Below are 18,440 nucleotides of genomic sequence, written 5' to 3' on the forward strand. Positions count from 1 at the left end.
GCTGCTAAATAATACTTGCAATGCCTGCATTGCTCTGGACACTGAAAATATGGGCATGTTGGGTCATTAATGCACTTTGTAAATATTTGAAATGTAACAGTATATGCAGAAGCACTCCATAAACAACAGGCCCGTGTTTTAGCAGCTCATACAACTTGGAAGCATGCAGCTGTGATTCTTTTTAACCTTGCAACCTGGAAAAGATGAGAGATTTTCAAAGGTTGCATAGTATACAAAAACTATAGTAATGGTGATAGAGGATTTGTGAGGAATGTAAGCAGAGGTTTTGCTAAGTGTACCAGAAGAGAGGCATCAGGTAACATGGAGAGGTTTGGTAACAGATATGGGGCAAGGGTACTGGGATTTCCTCAGTGAAATTCACACCTGGGATCAGAGGTGTGCATAGCTGTGGCCCTTTGTTCACACAAGACTTTATGCTGCTTGTCTACAAACATTTTTTAATTTGTTTACAAGTAAACTGGATAATTCATAAACCTCCAGAAATTCTGCAAAGGCAGAAAGGGGGGCTGGTATACCACAGCTCCTGCTGTCAGCCTTCCTCACCTTCGTACCCTCTTATTTACAGAATCATAGAATAGTTTGGGTTGGAATGGAGCTTGAAAATCGGCTAGTTCCAATCCCCTGCCGTGGCAGGAACACCTCCCTCTATCCCAGCGTGCTCGGAGCCTCATCCAGCCTTGCCCTGAACACCTCCGGAGACGGGGCACGCACAGCTTCTCTGGGCAGCCTGTGCCAATGCCTCACCACCCGCACAGTAAAGCGTTTCTTCGTAATGTCTCATCTAAACCCACTTTCAATCTGAACCCACTCCTCCGTGTTCCGTCACTACGAACTCCTGCAAATAGTCTTGCCCCAACTTTCCTGGCAGGTACTGCAGGTACTAGAAGGAGTCACCACTAACACCGCTCCCCCCGAGCGCTGTGCGGTGTCCCGGGGCTGCCCGGGGCTCCTCCTCCTCCTTTTCCTTGAACTCCGCCACAAAACGCCGGGCAGTGCCCGGGCGGGGCCCTTCCCCGGGGCCGGGGCCGGGGCCGGGGCCGGGGGCGCGTCCTGCGCCGCTGGAGTCCGCCGGGCCGCAGGGGGCGCTGTGGCCGGCTCGGCGCAGCGGCCGGAGCGCAGCGCACGAGCCCGCGCAGCCCCGGCCCCGCCGCTGGTCCCGCCCGGAGCCGCCGCCGAGCCCGAACCGCCGCCCCCGCCCGGAGCCCCTCCCGCCGCCCCTCCCGCAGCCCCTCCGCGGCGGAGCGTTCGGCGCCATGCCTAAGAATAAAGGTGAGTCGCCCTTTCCCTTCGCCGGGCCCGCGGCGGCGCGGCCGGGCCCAGGTGCGGTCGCGCAGGGCAGGCCCGCGGGCCCCTCACGTGGGCGCCGCCGGAGCCCGGAGCCTGCGGGCCCCGGGGCCCTCCGCCAACCTGGCGGGCCCCGGGCCGGTTCCGCCTGCCGGGCGCGCGTCGGAGGCCGCTGGGGCCCGGCCGGGAGCGGGAGGCCCTGCCCGCGGCTCGCTTGTCAGGAGCGGCCCTGCCGAGGAGGCGGCCGGGCTCCTCCGTGCCCTCGCTGGGCAGCGCTGCTGCCGCTTCCCTTCTTTCTTACTCCGGCAAGAAATGCAGAAACCGTGAGGGAAAGGGAGCAGCAGATTTTAACAGCGGGGCAAGTATGAACTGCTCTTATGCTTTTCGTGAAGAGTATCTAATCCTGTTGCCACGTGTGTGCCTTTTAAAAAGGGCCGCTTCACTTGGAGGGTAAGCTTCCTCTTGAGTATTTCAGGGATTTCAGTAGCAAAGTAACTGGAGTTATTCATCTGCTCTTGAAAATTATGTGCATCAGGCTATCCCAACGTTATTTTTGAGGTATTTGGTAGCAGGGATCACAGAAACTGAAAATGGCCATCTTGTGAAAATCATTTTGAAGGCTGTTGTCACTCCAGAGCAACCAGGACAGCTTAAACAGTGGAGATTCTAATGTTTAATTACTTCGTTACTACCCAGCTAAAGATTTAGACTTAAAAGTAAGCAAAAAAATCTCGATCTGGGTAGGATACTTAAAATAGCCATATAGAGTACAGGCATAAAAATCTCCATAAGTCTGACTTTTTTCACTCACTGTATCTAGAGACAGTAACACCTGCTTCTTCTTCCACTTCTAATTTAGGCAAAGGAGGTAAAAACAGGCGACGAGGTAAGAATGAGAATGAATCAGAAAAAAGAGAACTGGTCTTCAAAGAAGATGGGCAAGGTGAGTCTTTGACTATAATATGGCAATGTCATTGTTTTCAGTCATGTACTTTAAGTGACAGAATAGAGAGGTATTCTTACTGAATTCCAAGTGGCATATTGAATGTAAGAGAAACACAGGAGGAGAAGGGAAATTTTCAATATCTTCACCACCTAAGAATGACATTTTTCTCTTCTTGACCTTATTGCATGCTCTGTGTAAAGCAGCACTTAAATATTTCCTAAAAACCTCTTGATAGCTTTGTGTGAAGGTCTGTGAGCAGCTGGCTTAGCAGATGTAGTTCAGTTTTGCCAGTAATTGTCCTTGGGATGCGCAGTCCCACTTTCTGTTTTATGTGGACTCTGACATCTCTTGGATCCTTCACTGAGCTGCCCAAAGTCACTGATGTGGCAGAGCAGCTCATCTCACTGTTCTGTCCCCTGATGGTTTAGTTCACTTGGCTCCTGGGCTGGAAGTCTAGCAGTTATTAAAACAAGAGATGTAAGTGGGAGCTGAAGTAAGGCACAAGAGGGTTCAGCCAGGGGATGACTGGGATTCCCATCTGCCCTGCCTCTGGTGACAGTGAGCTCACCTCCCTTTCAGCTCGCCCTGTCTTGTGTGTCACACTCTGGTGGTTGCTCACATAATGTGAGTGCTTTCCTAGTAACCAATTAATCAGTTGTTTTGTTAGAAATATGGGAAGGCTACTGATTTAGATCACTGCAGAAGTGCCACTGAACAAATTTCTGGTATTTTGTGTTGGTTGTAAGCAGAAAAGGAGTTAATTTTTATGTTCATCTGAAACCTAAGATCCTTTACATCTCCCAAGCAAAATCTATTTAATGAAACATTAGTCTCAGTTATGAGCAGTCTCGTGGTTCATTGGACTATCTAATTCTATGGAGTTCTCCAGTATGTGATTTTTTGCAGCTTGGTGAGGGAGAAGATGAAATACAAGGTGAAGAGATTGAGGGTAGGGTTAGAGAGGTGCTTCACAGACCTCAGCTGAGGTCTGCTGTTTACCTTCCAGGCAGAGTCTGATAAGGGTTATGTCCTTTCAAGGACAGTGGGATGTTGTCCACAGAGCCTCTGCAAGAGCGATTCAGAGTCTCGGTGGGTGGCTAGACAGGGCATGCAGCTTTCTCCTGCCTCAGTGACAGCACTGAGGTGTTGTCCTTTAAGACAGGTGCTGTGATGTTGTGATATACTTTCATACTCTGAGTGTGACTCAATACCTCTGAGATTTTCTGTAGTAAACATTTGAGAGGGAACAAAAGGTGGATGCAGCCAAGGAGCAGTATTTGAAAATGTTAACATCAAATGATACAAAACTGTGATACATTCAGCAGCCTGTGTGGGTACTTGAAGCTCTTCTCAGCAGTTCACATTTGATAAAATGGTACAGCAGATTTGGGTTACAGTGGAAAAGTTATTGGTTGTGTCTTGAAACTGGATTTGTTCAGAAGTTTTGCTCTGTGGCACTTTGGGACATGACTTAGTGGTGGACTTAACCATGCTGGGTTAATGGTTGTACTTGTTGATGCTAAAGATCTTTTCCAGCCTAATGATTCTGCGTTTCTGTATGTTACCATCTCTTTCAGAATATGCCCAAGTGATCAAGATGTTAGGCAATGGAAGACTGGAGGCATTATGTTTTGATGGTGTGAAGAGGTTATGTCATATTAGAGGGAAGCTAAGAAAAAAGGTAATTCTGAAGCATTGCAACAGGAAACAGTGATGTTATGCATGATATGTAATTGTAAAAATTTACATGTGTAGTTTGTTACAAAAATGAATGTTTCTACTGCACTTAATATTTTAAACTACTTTTTTTGATAGTAAGCTAGTCTGTCCTTCTGTTTCCATTGCTGGCACAAGAATAGGCAGTCTTTGGCTCTTGGGTGAAGCTCACAGTTGAAGGGCTGCCTTTCCATGTGGATATTTCAGGGGAAGGTTTTCTTGCTGCTTATGAAATACAAGCTTTTCATATTCTAGAAAATTATACGTATTTAAAATAATAAAAATCTCCCTAATTGCAGATGAGGAGCTTGGTGACTATTTAGAAAATGCACCTCCAATGTCATTGTTTCATTGTCCACTTCATCAGTTCCCAAAATATTTCGGTTGAAAGCTAATTGCAAAGATTTTTTACCTTCAGGGATGTCAGGTGTAAGTGTTTTCATTCTTAACTTTGCTGTCTTCAGATGGTATCCCCTCTGGCACTTGTCAGGTGTTACATCTTCCTGTCCTCTGCTGGTGTATGGTAAGGAGGAGGAGGTCCCTCAGTCTGTTTCCAATGAAAGCAAACATTCACTTTCTTCATTCTGGCTTGTTCCATTTTTTGGTCAGCACTGAATGCACATGTCTTGGGATCAGTGTAAGCAGTGCTGTACTGCCTGAAAGAAACTGTTGAAGGTAGTGGAGAATGTGCATAAATAAACACTAAGTGCTGCAGAATTAATTTCTTGCTACAAAAGGCACCACTTAGCTATTCCTTATGTTTAAAAGAAAGGAAATTCCAACTGAAATTAGTTCAGTCTCCAAAAAAATCAAGTGGATGTGGAATAGAACCCACATAGAACCACCCTGTGCATTTAAAAGCATATCCTCTTCTGCAGATTTCTGGTTAACATAGTTTCTAGAAACAATTCAGTTCATTTTCTTGTGCTCTTCACTGTTCTTGTCCGTCGCCCCCTTCATCAGGTTTTTCTTTAATTTTTGCCCTTGAGGAGCTCAGTTCACAGAGTTTACAACTGGTGCCTTGATGCATTCTTTCTGTTTTCTCAGATGTTAAGGCTTATTAACCACCCTGTTGGCTAGAAGCTCTTCAAAGAACTTTGATTACCCTGTAATAGCTCCATAACATGTAAAAATAATGTAACTATGAGTATTTATGACCTTGGGTTTGCTGTTAAAACATTAAATTGGATGTTTCTAGCATACTGGTTAGAAAATGAAGGTGGTGGCTGTAGTGAAGTGTTTTATGTCTCTCTATAAATATAAATGTGCAGTTTGGTTCTTGTGTTATACAACAGAAGTTGAATTTCTGTAACACATGTTTTCTCCTTCAGGTCTGGATAAATACATCTGATATTATATTGATTGGCTTAAGAGACTACCAGGTAAAAATTCAGTATAATATGACACTATAAGGAGTATCTTACAAGTAGCTTTGTTTACTGTTAAATTGCAGCAGATGTTGTGAGGAAATTCCTGTCTAATTTAGCATTTGTATTTAGTTATGCTAAATCATGATTTTTAGTTTCCTTGTACTACAGGAAGATTGTAATGAGTAGACAAATTCTGGTTTGACTTGTTCTTCTGTTTGACTTTGTGAGTGAAGGTGCTTATTGTCATCAAGCTTGACCTGTTTTTTTCCAGATGTAGCTTTTTGGTGCTTGCATCCTGTGGTACAAAGGGAGATTGAGTCAAGTAACAAACATTTTATTGTAATAATTAGAATTGTTGGTAATCAGAATTTTGGGTACTTGATGTTTAGGCTTTTACCTTAAGAGGCAGATTAATCAGTAATTAGTTTGTACTTAAATTTCCAAAAATTGAGTGGCGTAACTTTACGTCATATAAACAGTAATGGGAAGCAGTTGTCAGGTTTTCATTAGGTGAATGCCTTTCATGAATATTAGTGTTGTCAGCAGTTGTTGAAGATAGATTCTGCTTCTGAAGTGTGCATTAGGTTTATAAAACATTTAAGATACCGTCACTTATTGTGTATATTAAAGTACTTAAAACCAGGAATTTTTTGGTTTTGACTTTGCCAAGGGAAATATAGGTTGAATACTAGGAAAAAAGTTTTTCATGGAAAGAGTGATGAAGTACTGGAATGGCCTGCCCGGGGAGGTGGTGGAGTCACCATCCTTGGATGTGTTTAAAAAAAAACTGGATGTGGCACCCCGTGCCATGGTTTGGTTGAGGTGTTAGGGCTGGGTTGGACTCGATGATATTGAAGGTCTCTTCCAACTCAGTAATTCTGTGATTCCTGATTGACCATCAACACCTCACTGTGTGTATTGTCTGAAGAAAGGTTCATTTCAAAGGCATGAAACTGAACTTGTCAAGTTGTTGAATACTCAACATTTCTCATTTGTCTCAAATTCTCTTTTGTCTTGTTGCCTAGGGAAGTTGTGGATGCCCCATCCCTGGCAGTGTTCAATGCCAGATTGAGCACCCTGGTCTAGTGGAAGGTGTCCCTGCCCATGGCAGGGGGGTTGGAAGTAGATGATCTTTAAGGTCCCTTCCAATCCAAACCATTCTGTGAATCTGTAAAATTGGAGATAATTAAGTTATCACTGAGAAGAAATGAAAATACCCCAATGTGTTTATTTCACATTTAAAGGAACTGGAGGGGAATGAAGAACAAGATGTTCTTCTATAAATATTATAGGTGTTAATCCACTGTGAATAATATAGCTGTTGTAAATAATGCAGTCTGCTGAGGTTAACAGTTTTATTTTTCCTTCACAGATGACTAATATGTTCTAATAAATTCTTATTTAGGATAACAAGGCTGATGTTATTCTAAAATACAATGCAGATGAAGCCAGAAGCCTGAAAGCATATGGGGAGCTTCCAGAACATGGTAGGAATAATTTCACTTCAAATTGGAAGTTCATGTTGGATAAGAATACTCAGTCTGTTTTGGTACAGTGTGAGTGCACTCCTAAACTTCTCTAAATTCCTTCATAGCTAAAATCAATGAAACAGACACATTTGGTCCTGGAGACGATGATGAAATCCAGTTTGATGATATTGGAGATGATGATGAAGATATTGATGATGTAAGTAGTGAATGTGTATTTTTATCATATTCTTGAAGCCCTCATCTTTGGCAATAAGCTGTTGTTTTTGTTCTACAGCAAGGAATACCTGGGTGTTCAGGATAGCTTTGCTCCTCAGGGACTGCCTCAGGACGTGGTGGGGTGCATTCATGTGCCAGCTTTCTGTCCTCTCTCCTGTCCTACAGTATTTCCTGCGCTGGCCTCTAAACACATGGCACATTTGGTGTCACACTGCTAAAACACGTGGAGAGCAGGCTGAAGGTGCCTAAAAGAAAATCAGTCGTTTGACACCCCCCTGTTCCTCTAGGTTTACCAGCCTCGCTGTCCCACCAGAACTGCAGAAGTAATTAAGGGATTTGTTTTTTTAAAAACAAAGGGTTTAAGTCTCCATTTTTGTTTACATAAAAACTACAAAAAGCTGCATCCTAATAGTTTTTCTAAAGTTAATCTTGACTGTCACAGTTGCTTGTGTTACTGCTTACCACTAAACTGTAGTATTGGTCATGCACACTCTGAAATTATAGTAGTAAAATTGTTACAACTCAAATTTTATAGTAAATTGCAGAAGCAGTATCTGCTAAGTTGATGCACTTTAATTTACAGCTGAGAGATGAATGTGTGCAGGGTCAGCTGGCTGAGAGGATAAGTAGTAACTCACTGAGCCAGTGAGTTAACTTAATTGGATCGACTGTTCTAAGAGTACTATTACGCTTTAATTCTTCATCTTTTTACTCCTCCCTCTAAGTTGATAATATGACTAATTCTTGTAAAATGCTTCCATTATTCTGACTTTTTTGAGATTATCAATATATGATTCATTAGATCAAGTATTTTAAAAATATGAAAATGCTGAGGAATTTTTGTTCAGACTTTTGAAAATTCCACTTTGGGCCTGTCAGTGGTTGAGCTTACTGAAGATTTAGCGCATTGAAGCTAGAAAAACTAGTACTGTATGCTTTTAATAATGAGGCTATTGAAAGACATCAAAGAGATAAGTAGCTGTAGGACAAATTTGCAAGCTAATGGATCTGTGTGTGGGATTAAGTGAGCAGCTCTGATTGTTTGTAAGCTTTTGTCAGCTCTTCAATAAAACATTAATATCATGCTTTAAGAAAGTAAAAGATACAAAGAAAATATGTAAGTAACCTCTCTGAGGATCGCCTTCTTATATCTGGAATAAAGTGCACTTTCCAAGGTCATTGTTAACAGGAGGAACTCAGTGGAGCCTTTCCTTTGTTTTTTATATCAGAAGGACAATTAGAAAGTCAGCACTTATTGTAATGACTCTCAGATTCGGTTTTATTTTCGTTTTTGAGAATCATGGCCTAATTTATGGCTGGTCCAGTGATGTATAATTGTATTGTAGATACTGTGATTAGGCAGAATTGCTCACCTGCATGACCATAGTATTGTCACAGGGCTTGTGGAGACAAAAGCAGGGAGTAACTGTTCATGTGTTAAGAAAACAGGGCATGAGCTGAGGCAAAACAGGACTGTGCTAAATTCAGCAAGTCTCCCGTTGAAATGTAAAAGTAGCTTTAAAAAAGAGTTGCTTGATGAAAAATACACTTGGATGAAATACACGATGTTTTGTTCTTGCTTTTCAGATCTAATTTGGAAAAGAGGTTTACATTCCAACTTTTTTCCTCCAAGGATTGTTCTACATTGATACTTCGATTATTTTTTGGGTGACGTCCCTTACTTTTAAGAAGACTGAAAATTCTCAGTAAAGAGTGTAGTTTGTTACATCAAAAGGATTTATTTTCAATGTTTGTTTTAAAGTATTTATATTTCTTTAGAAATGGATAACGCTGGATTATCACAAAGGTTCAATGACATGCCATAAATATTTTGTCTCTTCACCAATTAGAGCTTTTATCTCTGGATGTAAGTGAGATACAGTGACATGGGCTGTAAAAGACTGCATTTTCCCTCTTCTGCTTTCATCACTACAATTCCAGTTAAACTTGTATTTTGAAATAAAAATTGTTTACCCTGTAATTATCAAGGATTTTGATTAAAGGCACATAACCCAGTTCAGATTAGTATCAAATCATACTATGCAGTGTCTGTCCTTTTACCCCTTGCCTTGATGTTAACTTTAAAAAAGATTTTGATAATAGAAGAGGAAGGCAGAAATCTGCATTTAAACTCACAATGCATGATGAATCTGCTTTTCGCATCTAGTAGCATGCTGCTATTTTTATACTGATTTTGATAATTAAAAACACTCATTATTTCAAATATGTCAATTTTCCATGGTGGAGGGAGGGGCGGGAGAGGAGTAAAGATGAACAGTGAGCAGCATCTCAAATTTGCATTTTTTTGGAAACTGCGGTTGGTGCAGTGGCCGAGCTGCAGCTGCAGACGATGAACACTGGGTGGCACCCGACTGAACAGGGAGACACAAATGCAAAGCCTTCACAGGGGGGTTTGTACTGAAAAATGCATAAAATAGGTTTTCCCCAAAGTAAATGCTTAACATTCTTGATATGTTAAACATGTAGAATATTTTTACATTATATAAAAGGTTATGTTAAGAGTAGAGTTTTATTTTAATCTGAAATTCCATACATTGTAAGGTACAACATAAAAGCTTATGTGAACTTTGAGTAACAATATAAATAAGAAAATAAGTTTGTCAAAAGTAGAAAGAATCTTTTCATCCAGAATAAATCAATGAAACAGACTACTGGAAAGATTCTTGTCCACCTTCAGACTGGAGGAGTCAGTTGAGAAACTGAATAAAGACTAACATCATCATGCAAATATTATTTTGTGGTAGCCTTAGTGTCTTTGTCTTTAATAATGTATTTAACAACTCTGAAAGGTTAATGGAAAAATTCCTTTTGTGCCATAAAGATCTGACTCTTGACACTTGTATTCCTTATACAGTCTTTTTGGTATGATGTAAAGTGACTACCCCAATAGATAAAAACAAAATGACTTTAAATACAGAGTGGCCTCTTTGCTTTATATGTATTTTTAAGGAGATTTAAACATCCAAAGCTTTTGTAAAAATGTCTTCTCTTTTTCTTTCATTGTTGTGTCAATTTTCCTTGCATGGATCAGGTACCCTGCTCTAGGAAGAACATTTTCTTAGTATTAAGTAATTATTTCGTGGATTTTAACTTTTTTTTTGTTGTAAAAACTTGGTAAGTGTTGAGGGAAAGATACTACTAGTACAGCATTCTTGCTCAACTGATCTTAAATGTATCAATTTACTGTCTTTGTATGTCTGTAAGGTTCAATTGTGAAGGAACATAAATGGTGTAATGTTTCTGAATAAGGCTTATAAACCACTCCTGAGCTCATTGGTTTCCTCATTGTATTCAGCAGTCTAAGCAGCTCTGAAAAAGTTTAAAAGCTTTCAAAGTTCTTGAGGTCCAGGTGCAGAAGGTGTGTGTCCTTTCAGTTGTACTGGCAGGAAGGTTAGTGATTGAATTGCAGAAAACGTGTACTGAAGATTCCGGTATTATGGGAACTGTACTTGCCAGTCTGATCTTCTGTATGCGAAATGTAAATGCGTGGTCAGTGGTAAAGGGAAACGCGTAGACACTGCTGCTGTAGGGAGCCTACAGTTCTCAGTATAACACAGACTTCAGCTGTGGGTCAGAGATGGAACTGTTGCTGTCAGAATCGGTTGTGGTTTGCCCTGAGGTTCCTTCCAGTCTTCATTGTTCCCAGGTTCATGTCTGGCTTAACCTAATCTGCAGATTTTAAGGAAATTTCTTAATTAACTATTAATTTCTTCTTAGTGCACTAGCTTATCACCCTTAGGTTTCTACTCATAAGCTGGACTGTATTGCCTTTGTGAGTATCCTTAGTCACCTTGTTTCTCTGTCCTCTGTTAAAGCTCCCTTCACAGTCCAATCTAGGCAGCTTGATATTCCTATTGCTTTTTTTTCTTAGGGGCTGTAAAAACAGCTTTCCCAAGAAGCTGTCTTTCCCATGTCTCCGTTCAGAGAACAGTAGTAGAAGAGCAGCTGCCAGCTAGAGCGTTGCAAGGTTGCTGACTCTAAAGCCATGAAAGGCACTCCATCTGTAAAAGTATTTCCTAGATAATTTTTTCATTATTCTTGCATGAGAATTGCTGTTGGCTTTTTCCCTAGAGTGCAAAATTGAAAGCAGGGATACAAAAATTATTCTCCCACAGCTAAAATACAAACTGTGTTCTCTGTTTCCCACTTCAAGGTTTTCTCTGTGATTTAACATTTTGAAAAATTATTTTTGTCCATTGTTCCAAATCTTTTCATCTTACAATAGGGGCAACTGCACATTGCTTGGAGAGCCCTAATGCTTTTCCACTGTAGATACAGTCCAGACACAGCAACTGAAAAAGTGTATGAGAAACAACCTCTTGTTCCCTTCTCAAAAGGAGGAGCTGGTAAACCATGACTGCTGAGCTCTCTGCTATTTGTTCTGGTGATAGGTTGTGTCATGGCAGCGCTCTGCATGTGCCAGCATGCACATCTGAGGTACGGTGTGCTAGCGCCATGCAGATAGGTGATACACGCCATAAATCTCGTATATATGGTACCATATTAAACACACACACCTAAATTAGTGTACAGATAGAACCTGCAGAGTTTAGGCTGGCACAGGGGTTGCTTTGTCCTCTGGGTGATGTCCATGAATGTCAGTGAGCTGATGACCAAGTCTGGCAGGTTGCTCTGTGTGGTATCTGGCCACACTCCACAGGTTCTTCATGATAAACTGGTAGGACTGATGGCATCTCTTTGTGTGTGAAATAATGCTGGGACTGCTGCTCCCCGAGACCCTCTGGCCATACGGTAAGTCCTGTTCTCAGGTGAATTGGGGTGTCAGCTCTTCCTGCGGTTGAGCAAGCTCCAGTCTAATCCATAATTATTTGCTGTTGCTGGATATGAATATCAGGGAACTTGAGTTACCCTGTGGTTCCCTAGAGGACTCAAACCTACCTTTTCATCTGTGGACACTGCTATCCTATAGGCAGGTTGGCTGCCTCATAGAAGAAGACTTTAAGTATAGCTTTTTGGAAGATGTGTGGGAAGAGGGAAATACTATCTGAAATAATATTGTTGTAGTGTGAGTGCAGCTTTATTTGTTCCTTTAAACTTGAGGCCCATGGCTGGCTTTTCTCCAGGTAGCTGTTGGCAATGCTTTCTCATTTTGTTGAAAAAATGGGTCTTCAGAATTTACTTCTTGGACTGTGATTTACCTTCCTTTTGGAGAAGAAGAGAAGTAAGGGAGGGTGCCTTGGCTTTGTTACATTTTTAATCACAGCAAGCAAGAGTCAGAGTTCCCATTGATTAATTCAGGTTATAGCTTGTGCTGTCTTGCCCATGCGATTGAATGCCAGAGCTCAGCATTGTGATTATAAAATGCAATCACAACCAAATAAAGAGGCAAAGTGAAAACTGTGAGTACCTTCATTTAGTAATTGCAGCTAGTTTAGTGGGACAAAAAATACTTTCAAAAATGCACAGATGAGACTGTTTTTCATTTTTTCCTGTGTTTCTAGAGAGGATACTTGCACAGCAGTTTTATTTATATCCAGGCTGCCAGCTCAAGGAAGGAAAGTTTCAGCAGAAGCTGACAGAGACTTGGGGCCTCTTACTACATCACTTCCTTGGCAGTAAATTCTCCTTTGAAGCCCTCTGACTGTGTTTTGTAGGAATTCATTTCTCCCTCTTGCAAAAGTGGGTGGCTTGTTGTTGTGTGTCTAGGCTGTGGTGGTGTAGGAGTCTGTTCTGTGGTCACCAGCCCCTGTATTCCTTAATCAGCCCTACTTATCATTATGGTTAAATTAATGAATTTTCTTCCCAGTTGAGGAAGATGATCAGCTAAATGCCTTTGTGTGCTTGGCCTCTGGAGGGAGCAAACAAAAAACCAAACAGACCATGACAGAGGAGCAAGCAGAGTGCCTCAGCACCTCAGTAGGAAGTTTCGAGTCCTGGCTTTCAGGAACTCTGAGGTGCCCATGTCTGCAGTAAGTATTACCAGCAATGAAAATGTACTTGAGGTTTTTTTAGGGTTTTCAAAGTAGGTCACCTTCTTCCTAAAGAAGCAGCTGACTGAAGCACATCAGTATGGCAGAAACAACAACGGATACTGCTGTTGCCAGCTGGAGTAAATACAGCAAAGAGCAGCAGAAATACTGAAGGATCCCCGTGGGAAACCCAGAACTGTGTAGGTTACATATGTTCCACTATCAGTGTTACTGGCTGTCAGGGAGGATTCAGCCTCAAGACAATGACAGGACACTGTGGGGGCTATGTTTAGCCTCAGTGCTTGAAGAGGAAAGCCAAGTGCTGCACAGGGCTTGAGGCTTCTGACTTACAAGACTTTGAAACTAACTGTAGTAGACAGTGGTGGAGGGTGGAGAAAGGAGCATTAACGAGGTTTCTGAGACAACCTCGACAAAAGACAATTTTAGTATTTTGCTGCCTGACCTAGTAGAAAGATCCACCCTGCTCATGAAGATGTATAGAGAAACTACAGCGATTAAAGCTGTAGTCTTGAAGACTTGTCAAGAAGCCCAAGACCCTGAAAGGATGTGGAAGACCTTGCTGCCTTTTTACCCACTGCACAGTGACTATCCCAACTTGCCTTGCCAGGTTGCTCTGGAATACACTGGAATGTTAATAATGAGCTGTTGCAGCAGTGGCTGACCAGAGGAAGTCTTGCAGCAGCTCTGACACAGGGACCTTTTTGTCTTGAACGAGTGACAATATGCAGCTAGATCATAAGCTTGGCTGAAAGTGGCAGAAGTAGCCAGTGCTAAGTAACTGTGTGATGGAATATACAGAGATGGACCTTCAGATCTGATTCTGGCAGCCCTGTTAGTTGAAAGTATCTTTAAAAATGTCCTAAGACTCATTGGTGTGTTGTCCAGTATTACTGTATTCCTCTTGAGGGATTGGGTCCCAAGGAATGGGCACCTGTATCTCACTGTGGTTGTCAGCTGCATCCCCTTAAGTTATACAGGTTCCAGCCTAGCAATGTGTCTGGATTGCTGCTGTTAACCAGAGTATGGGCGAGTGAGCAGAAACCTCTTCCCAAAACAGGGTACCAATTTCACAAATGTGTTGGAAATGTGCAACAGCCTAGGAACTGTTTCATTAGAAGTGTGGGTGTGCCACCTGTGAGTGGAACAAATGCTGTTACTGGTGTATTGTTATCCTGGCACAGACTAGTGAAACAGTTGCTGGAAAGTGGAAAAAGCTCATGCTTTTTTGTATTAAATTGTGCTTTAATCCTCAACAACTCCAATCTCTGCCCTTCCTCTCCCCAGTTTGAATTGATGCTGTCATATTGCCAGGTGTATGCTTTGTCCACAAATGTAGAAAGAGTAATCTCAGGCTTCATGAAAGGTTTTTAACTAAACATATGTAAAGCTACTGTTTTGAACCACAAAAGTCTAGGTTAACTGTAATATTTAGTATAGGATAATACAGAAAATAATGTATGGTTACAAAGAAAGAGAACATAATACAGCCAATAGCTGACTGTGTGTGTTTACAGGCAGTTTAGGTTAGCCTGTCAATAGTTACTTACATAAGCAAATGTTGGAGAATCAAAAAACACTGAAGACATATGTCTGGTCTAGAGCATGGGGAGGCATTTGGAGGAAATAGCTTAAGTGCCAAGTAGCCAATAACTTTATATTGAGAAGACAGCATGAGTGTCTCTGATTACTTGCGTAAATTGACATCTAAATCAATTACAAAAATAACAGGGGAAAGGAAGGAGAGTATGACACCTAATGGTTTCCTTCTTTATTACCCAAGCCTTCCTTATTAATGGTTTTCAAAATATTATTTACTCTTGAACAGGTTTTGGGGATTTGTTTTGATGCGTGCATGCCTAAAGAGGATAAGCTGTAAACCACTGAACTTCCCCAAACAAGACTTCTGAGAAATTTAAACTTTCAAGATAATTTGGGAGTTATCACTGATCCTTAGAACAAGCTGAAGAACACAGTATGTGAGGAGAAAATGAGATCCAGTGGAGATCTATGAATCAAATTCAGATAAGGGGCTCCTGCCTGTTTACATATATTTCAATATTTTTCACTGTAATAATAATGAATGCACCTAGTTTGCACAGCTGAAGTACTACATCCATATGATCTCTTCAGAAGATATTATTACTATATTGTACTATTTATTATTCAATAAGAAGAAATCAAAAGCTGCAGAAACCTTTTTCTCTCTTGGGCTAAGCTGAATTAGCAGTACTCTGGGAATCTTTGCAACAAATTTCCCCACTGTAATTCTTCTGCAAAAGTAGTCCTTTAATGATACTGAAGTTAGTTTTATGTTCATTAGTATAGAGTTGGTACTGACCACTTCAGGAAATTGGTATTTGCGTTACTCTATTTCTCCATGGTTGTGTTGGCAGAATAATGTTGCATTGGTATAAATGGCAGAGAAAAATATGAAACTAACATTTATTAAAACAGGGGAATTTCTGAAGCTGTAAAAATTTTAACCATGATCACTGGCAAGACAATATTTTTGGATAAATGATCTTTAGGTCCTTCCCTGGTCAATACTCAATTGAACCTATGCCACAGTGTGTACAACACAACAGTTTGTGTAGCATAGCCTGAGCCATCTCAGGGCAGTTTAGTTGTTTAGTTACTTAACAAAGCTTTTTTTAAATTTTTTTAAAATTTTTTTTTTCAAACCTCTTTTTAATCTGGGTCACTTCACTGTTCCATTTGCATTAATGCCAGCCAAGCTGAAGGAAAAATGCACTGGGAGGTGAGAAGAGCAGTGGAGATACAGATACTGCTGTGAGCTTGTATAGCCTCTGGAGGCTTTGAGGAAATCCTGGCCTCCAGCAGCTGTTTGACTCACAGGATTGCTTAGGTTGGAAAGGACCCCTGGAGGTTGCAAGTCCAATGTTTTGTACAAAACAGGTCGAGTTAGAGCAGGTTGCTCATGGCTTTGTCCTGTTGCCTTTTTAATATTTTCAAGGTTGGATGTTCCACAGCCTCTCTGGGAAATCTGTTCCAGAATTTGAAAATAACTTCCTTGCATCTCATTGGAATGTCTTGTGTCCTGGGTTGTGTCCATTGCCTTTTGTTCACCCATGATATGCAGCCAAGACGAGTCTGGCTCTCTTTTCCCCTGCACCTCAATTATGTAGCTGCAGAAAAGAGTAAGATTTCCCCTCATTCTTTTCTCTGGGCTGAGCAAGTCCAGATCTATGAATGTCTCCCTCCAGTTCCTTCAGGAATCTGCTGCTCATTTTTCTAATGCTGGGGAGCCCCAAAATGGACACAGTGCTTTGGATGCAGGGTCAGCATAACAGTGTTCTTCACTGCTGTCAGAACTAGGCTGCAGTGGTGTATGATTTTTTGTACACTGCTGAGATGTTGAAGCATTTGATCTGAATCACAAGATTAGAACTTGACTCCAAGGATCTGAGAACTCCTGACTCACCTCTCTGTTAGAGAAGGTAACTGAGCAATTGACTGAGCAGAAATGGAAAAATACAAATGAGAAGTATTGCATAAAAAATGTAGAGGTTCTCTTTTTTCATTTTCTTTTTAAACTAGCTTTTACCTTCAGCACAATTAGAAATGCCTGTAACTACTGAAAACTGCACCACAGACTATGGTACTGGTTACTGTCATAACAATAGATAAATAGATCTGAAAGTGTTTGGAAGTCTTAGAGCTAAGCTTCAAAGGTGTGATTTATATCTACTGAATCCCAGCTCAGAAAAGTAAATTCTGCTATAAGGGGTAGGACATATTTCTCATACCAGGAAGACTTTCAAAGGTGTATTTGCTTGAGCTGTGAGGTTCTGGGGTTATTTTTAAGTTCATATTTAAACAAAGTATTTGCTTGAGCTTATAATCAGTCTGAATGTTCATTCTGTAGGATCACTTGTTCATCCTTTTATTTAATTAGCTTGCAGCCTTTCTTCTAAGGAGGTGCTTTCTGAGGAAATAAGTGCAACCACTGGAATAATTTAATTGTTGTTATTCTGAGACTGTCCCAGCCCTATTTTAAACTCCCTTTCTGTGTCTGTCTGGATTTGATGGGAGGACTGTTTGGCGGATGAAAAATCAGTTGGATGGTCACATCTACAGGGCAGTGTTCAGTGGCTCAGTGCCCAGATGGAGAACCGTGTCAAGGGCTGTCCCTCAGGCTCCGTACTGGGACCAGTGCTGTTTAATGTCTACATCCATGGCATGGTGGGGTCAAGGGCACCCTCAGCGAGTTTGCTGGTGACACCAAGCTGAGTGGTGTGGTTGCCACACCTGAAGGGTGGGATGCCATGCAGAGGGACTTGGACAAGCTCAAGGAGTGGCCCATGGGAATCTCATGAGGTTTAACAAAATCAAATGCAAAGGGCTTCACCTGGGCTGATCAACCCCTGGTATCAGCAGAGGCTGGGGGATGAACAGATTGAGAGTAGTCCTGCTGAGAAGTGCTTGAGGATACTTGTGGATGGAAAGCTGGATGCAAATGGGCAATGTGCAACTTGCAGCTCAGAAAAACAGCCGTGTCCTGAGCTGAATCCAAAAGCAACATGGGCAAAACGGTGAGGGAGAGAATTTTGCTCCTCTACTCTGCTCTTGTGAGAGCCCACCTGGCATGCTGCATCCCAGTTCTGGGGTCCTCAGCACAGGAAACACATGGACCTGTTGGTCCATGGGAGGGCCACGACTGCAATCCCAGGGCTGAAGTACCTCTCCTTATGAATAAAGGTTGAGAGAGTTGGGCCTGTTCAGCCTGGAGAAGAGAAGGCTCTAGGCAGCCTTCTAGTATTAGAAGGGGCTTAAAAAAAAGATAGGGATGAACTTTTTAGCAGGGCCTGTTGCAATAGGACAAGGCATAACAGTTCTAAACTGAAAGAATTTAGTTTTAAACTAGTTATAAAGCAGAAGTTTTTTGTGTTGGCAGTGGGTAGTGAATCACTGGAACAGTTTGCCTAGAGAGGTGTTGGATACTTGATCCCCTAGAAACATTTCAGGTCAAGTTGGACAGGGCTCTGAGCAACCTGGTCTAGCTGAGGATGTCTCTGCTTATTGTAGGGGGAGGGTGGGGTGGGAGGTGGGGGGTGTTGAAATAGATTATCTTGAAGTTCCCTTCTAATTCAAACTATTCTTTTATCTAATCCAAAGTCCTATTTATTTGGCACTGCCTTAGTGTCAGCAACCCCTAAAGTCATAGTTCTCTATCTGCAATATTTAAAAGAAGAGTCTTCAGCTCAATCTTCTAAGTGTCAGAAGTTGAAGAGCCCTTCCATGGCCAAGTACCTGCTGTCACAGGGGAATGGGAATGACAGTCACCAGTGATTCAAACAGCACCAGCTTTTACTGAACTACTGGATCAGGTACTGCATGAGACAAGGGCAGGCAAAAGGAGATTTCTCCTGCTTGGACTTCAACAAAAGAAAAAAGGAGATCAGAC

At 41.7% G+C, this 18,440-nt stretch overlaps 1 protein-coding gene across 1 annotated transcript; it reads left to right on the forward strand.

The window, feature by feature from the left end:
- The first annotated feature begins 1,131 nt into the window (after positions 1-1,131).
- Positions 1,132-9,024, forward strand: EIF1AX (eukaryotic translation initiation factor 1A X-linked). Its single transcript, XM_068179927.1, has 7 exons — positions 1,132-1,290; positions 2,165-2,248; positions 3,829-3,932; positions 5,299-5,349; positions 6,743-6,824; positions 6,932-7,023; positions 8,631-9,024. The coding sequence occupies exons 1-7, from the start codon at positions 1,275-1,277 to the stop codon at positions 8,634-8,636; spliced, it is 435 nt and encodes a 144-aa protein (XP_068036028.1). The 5' UTR covers positions 1,132-1,274; the 3' UTR covers positions 8,637-9,024.
- The last annotated feature ends 9,416 nt before the right edge of the window (positions 9,025-18,440 follow it).

The sequence above is a fragment of the Anomalospiza imberbis genome, chromosome 2 (assembly GCF_031753505.1).
Source record: "Anomalospiza imberbis isolate Cuckoo-Finch-1a 21T00152 chromosome 2, ASM3175350v1, whole genome shotgun sequence".
Classification (NCBI taxonomy): Eukaryota; Metazoa; Chordata; class Aves; order Passeriformes; family Viduidae; genus Anomalospiza; species Anomalospiza imberbis.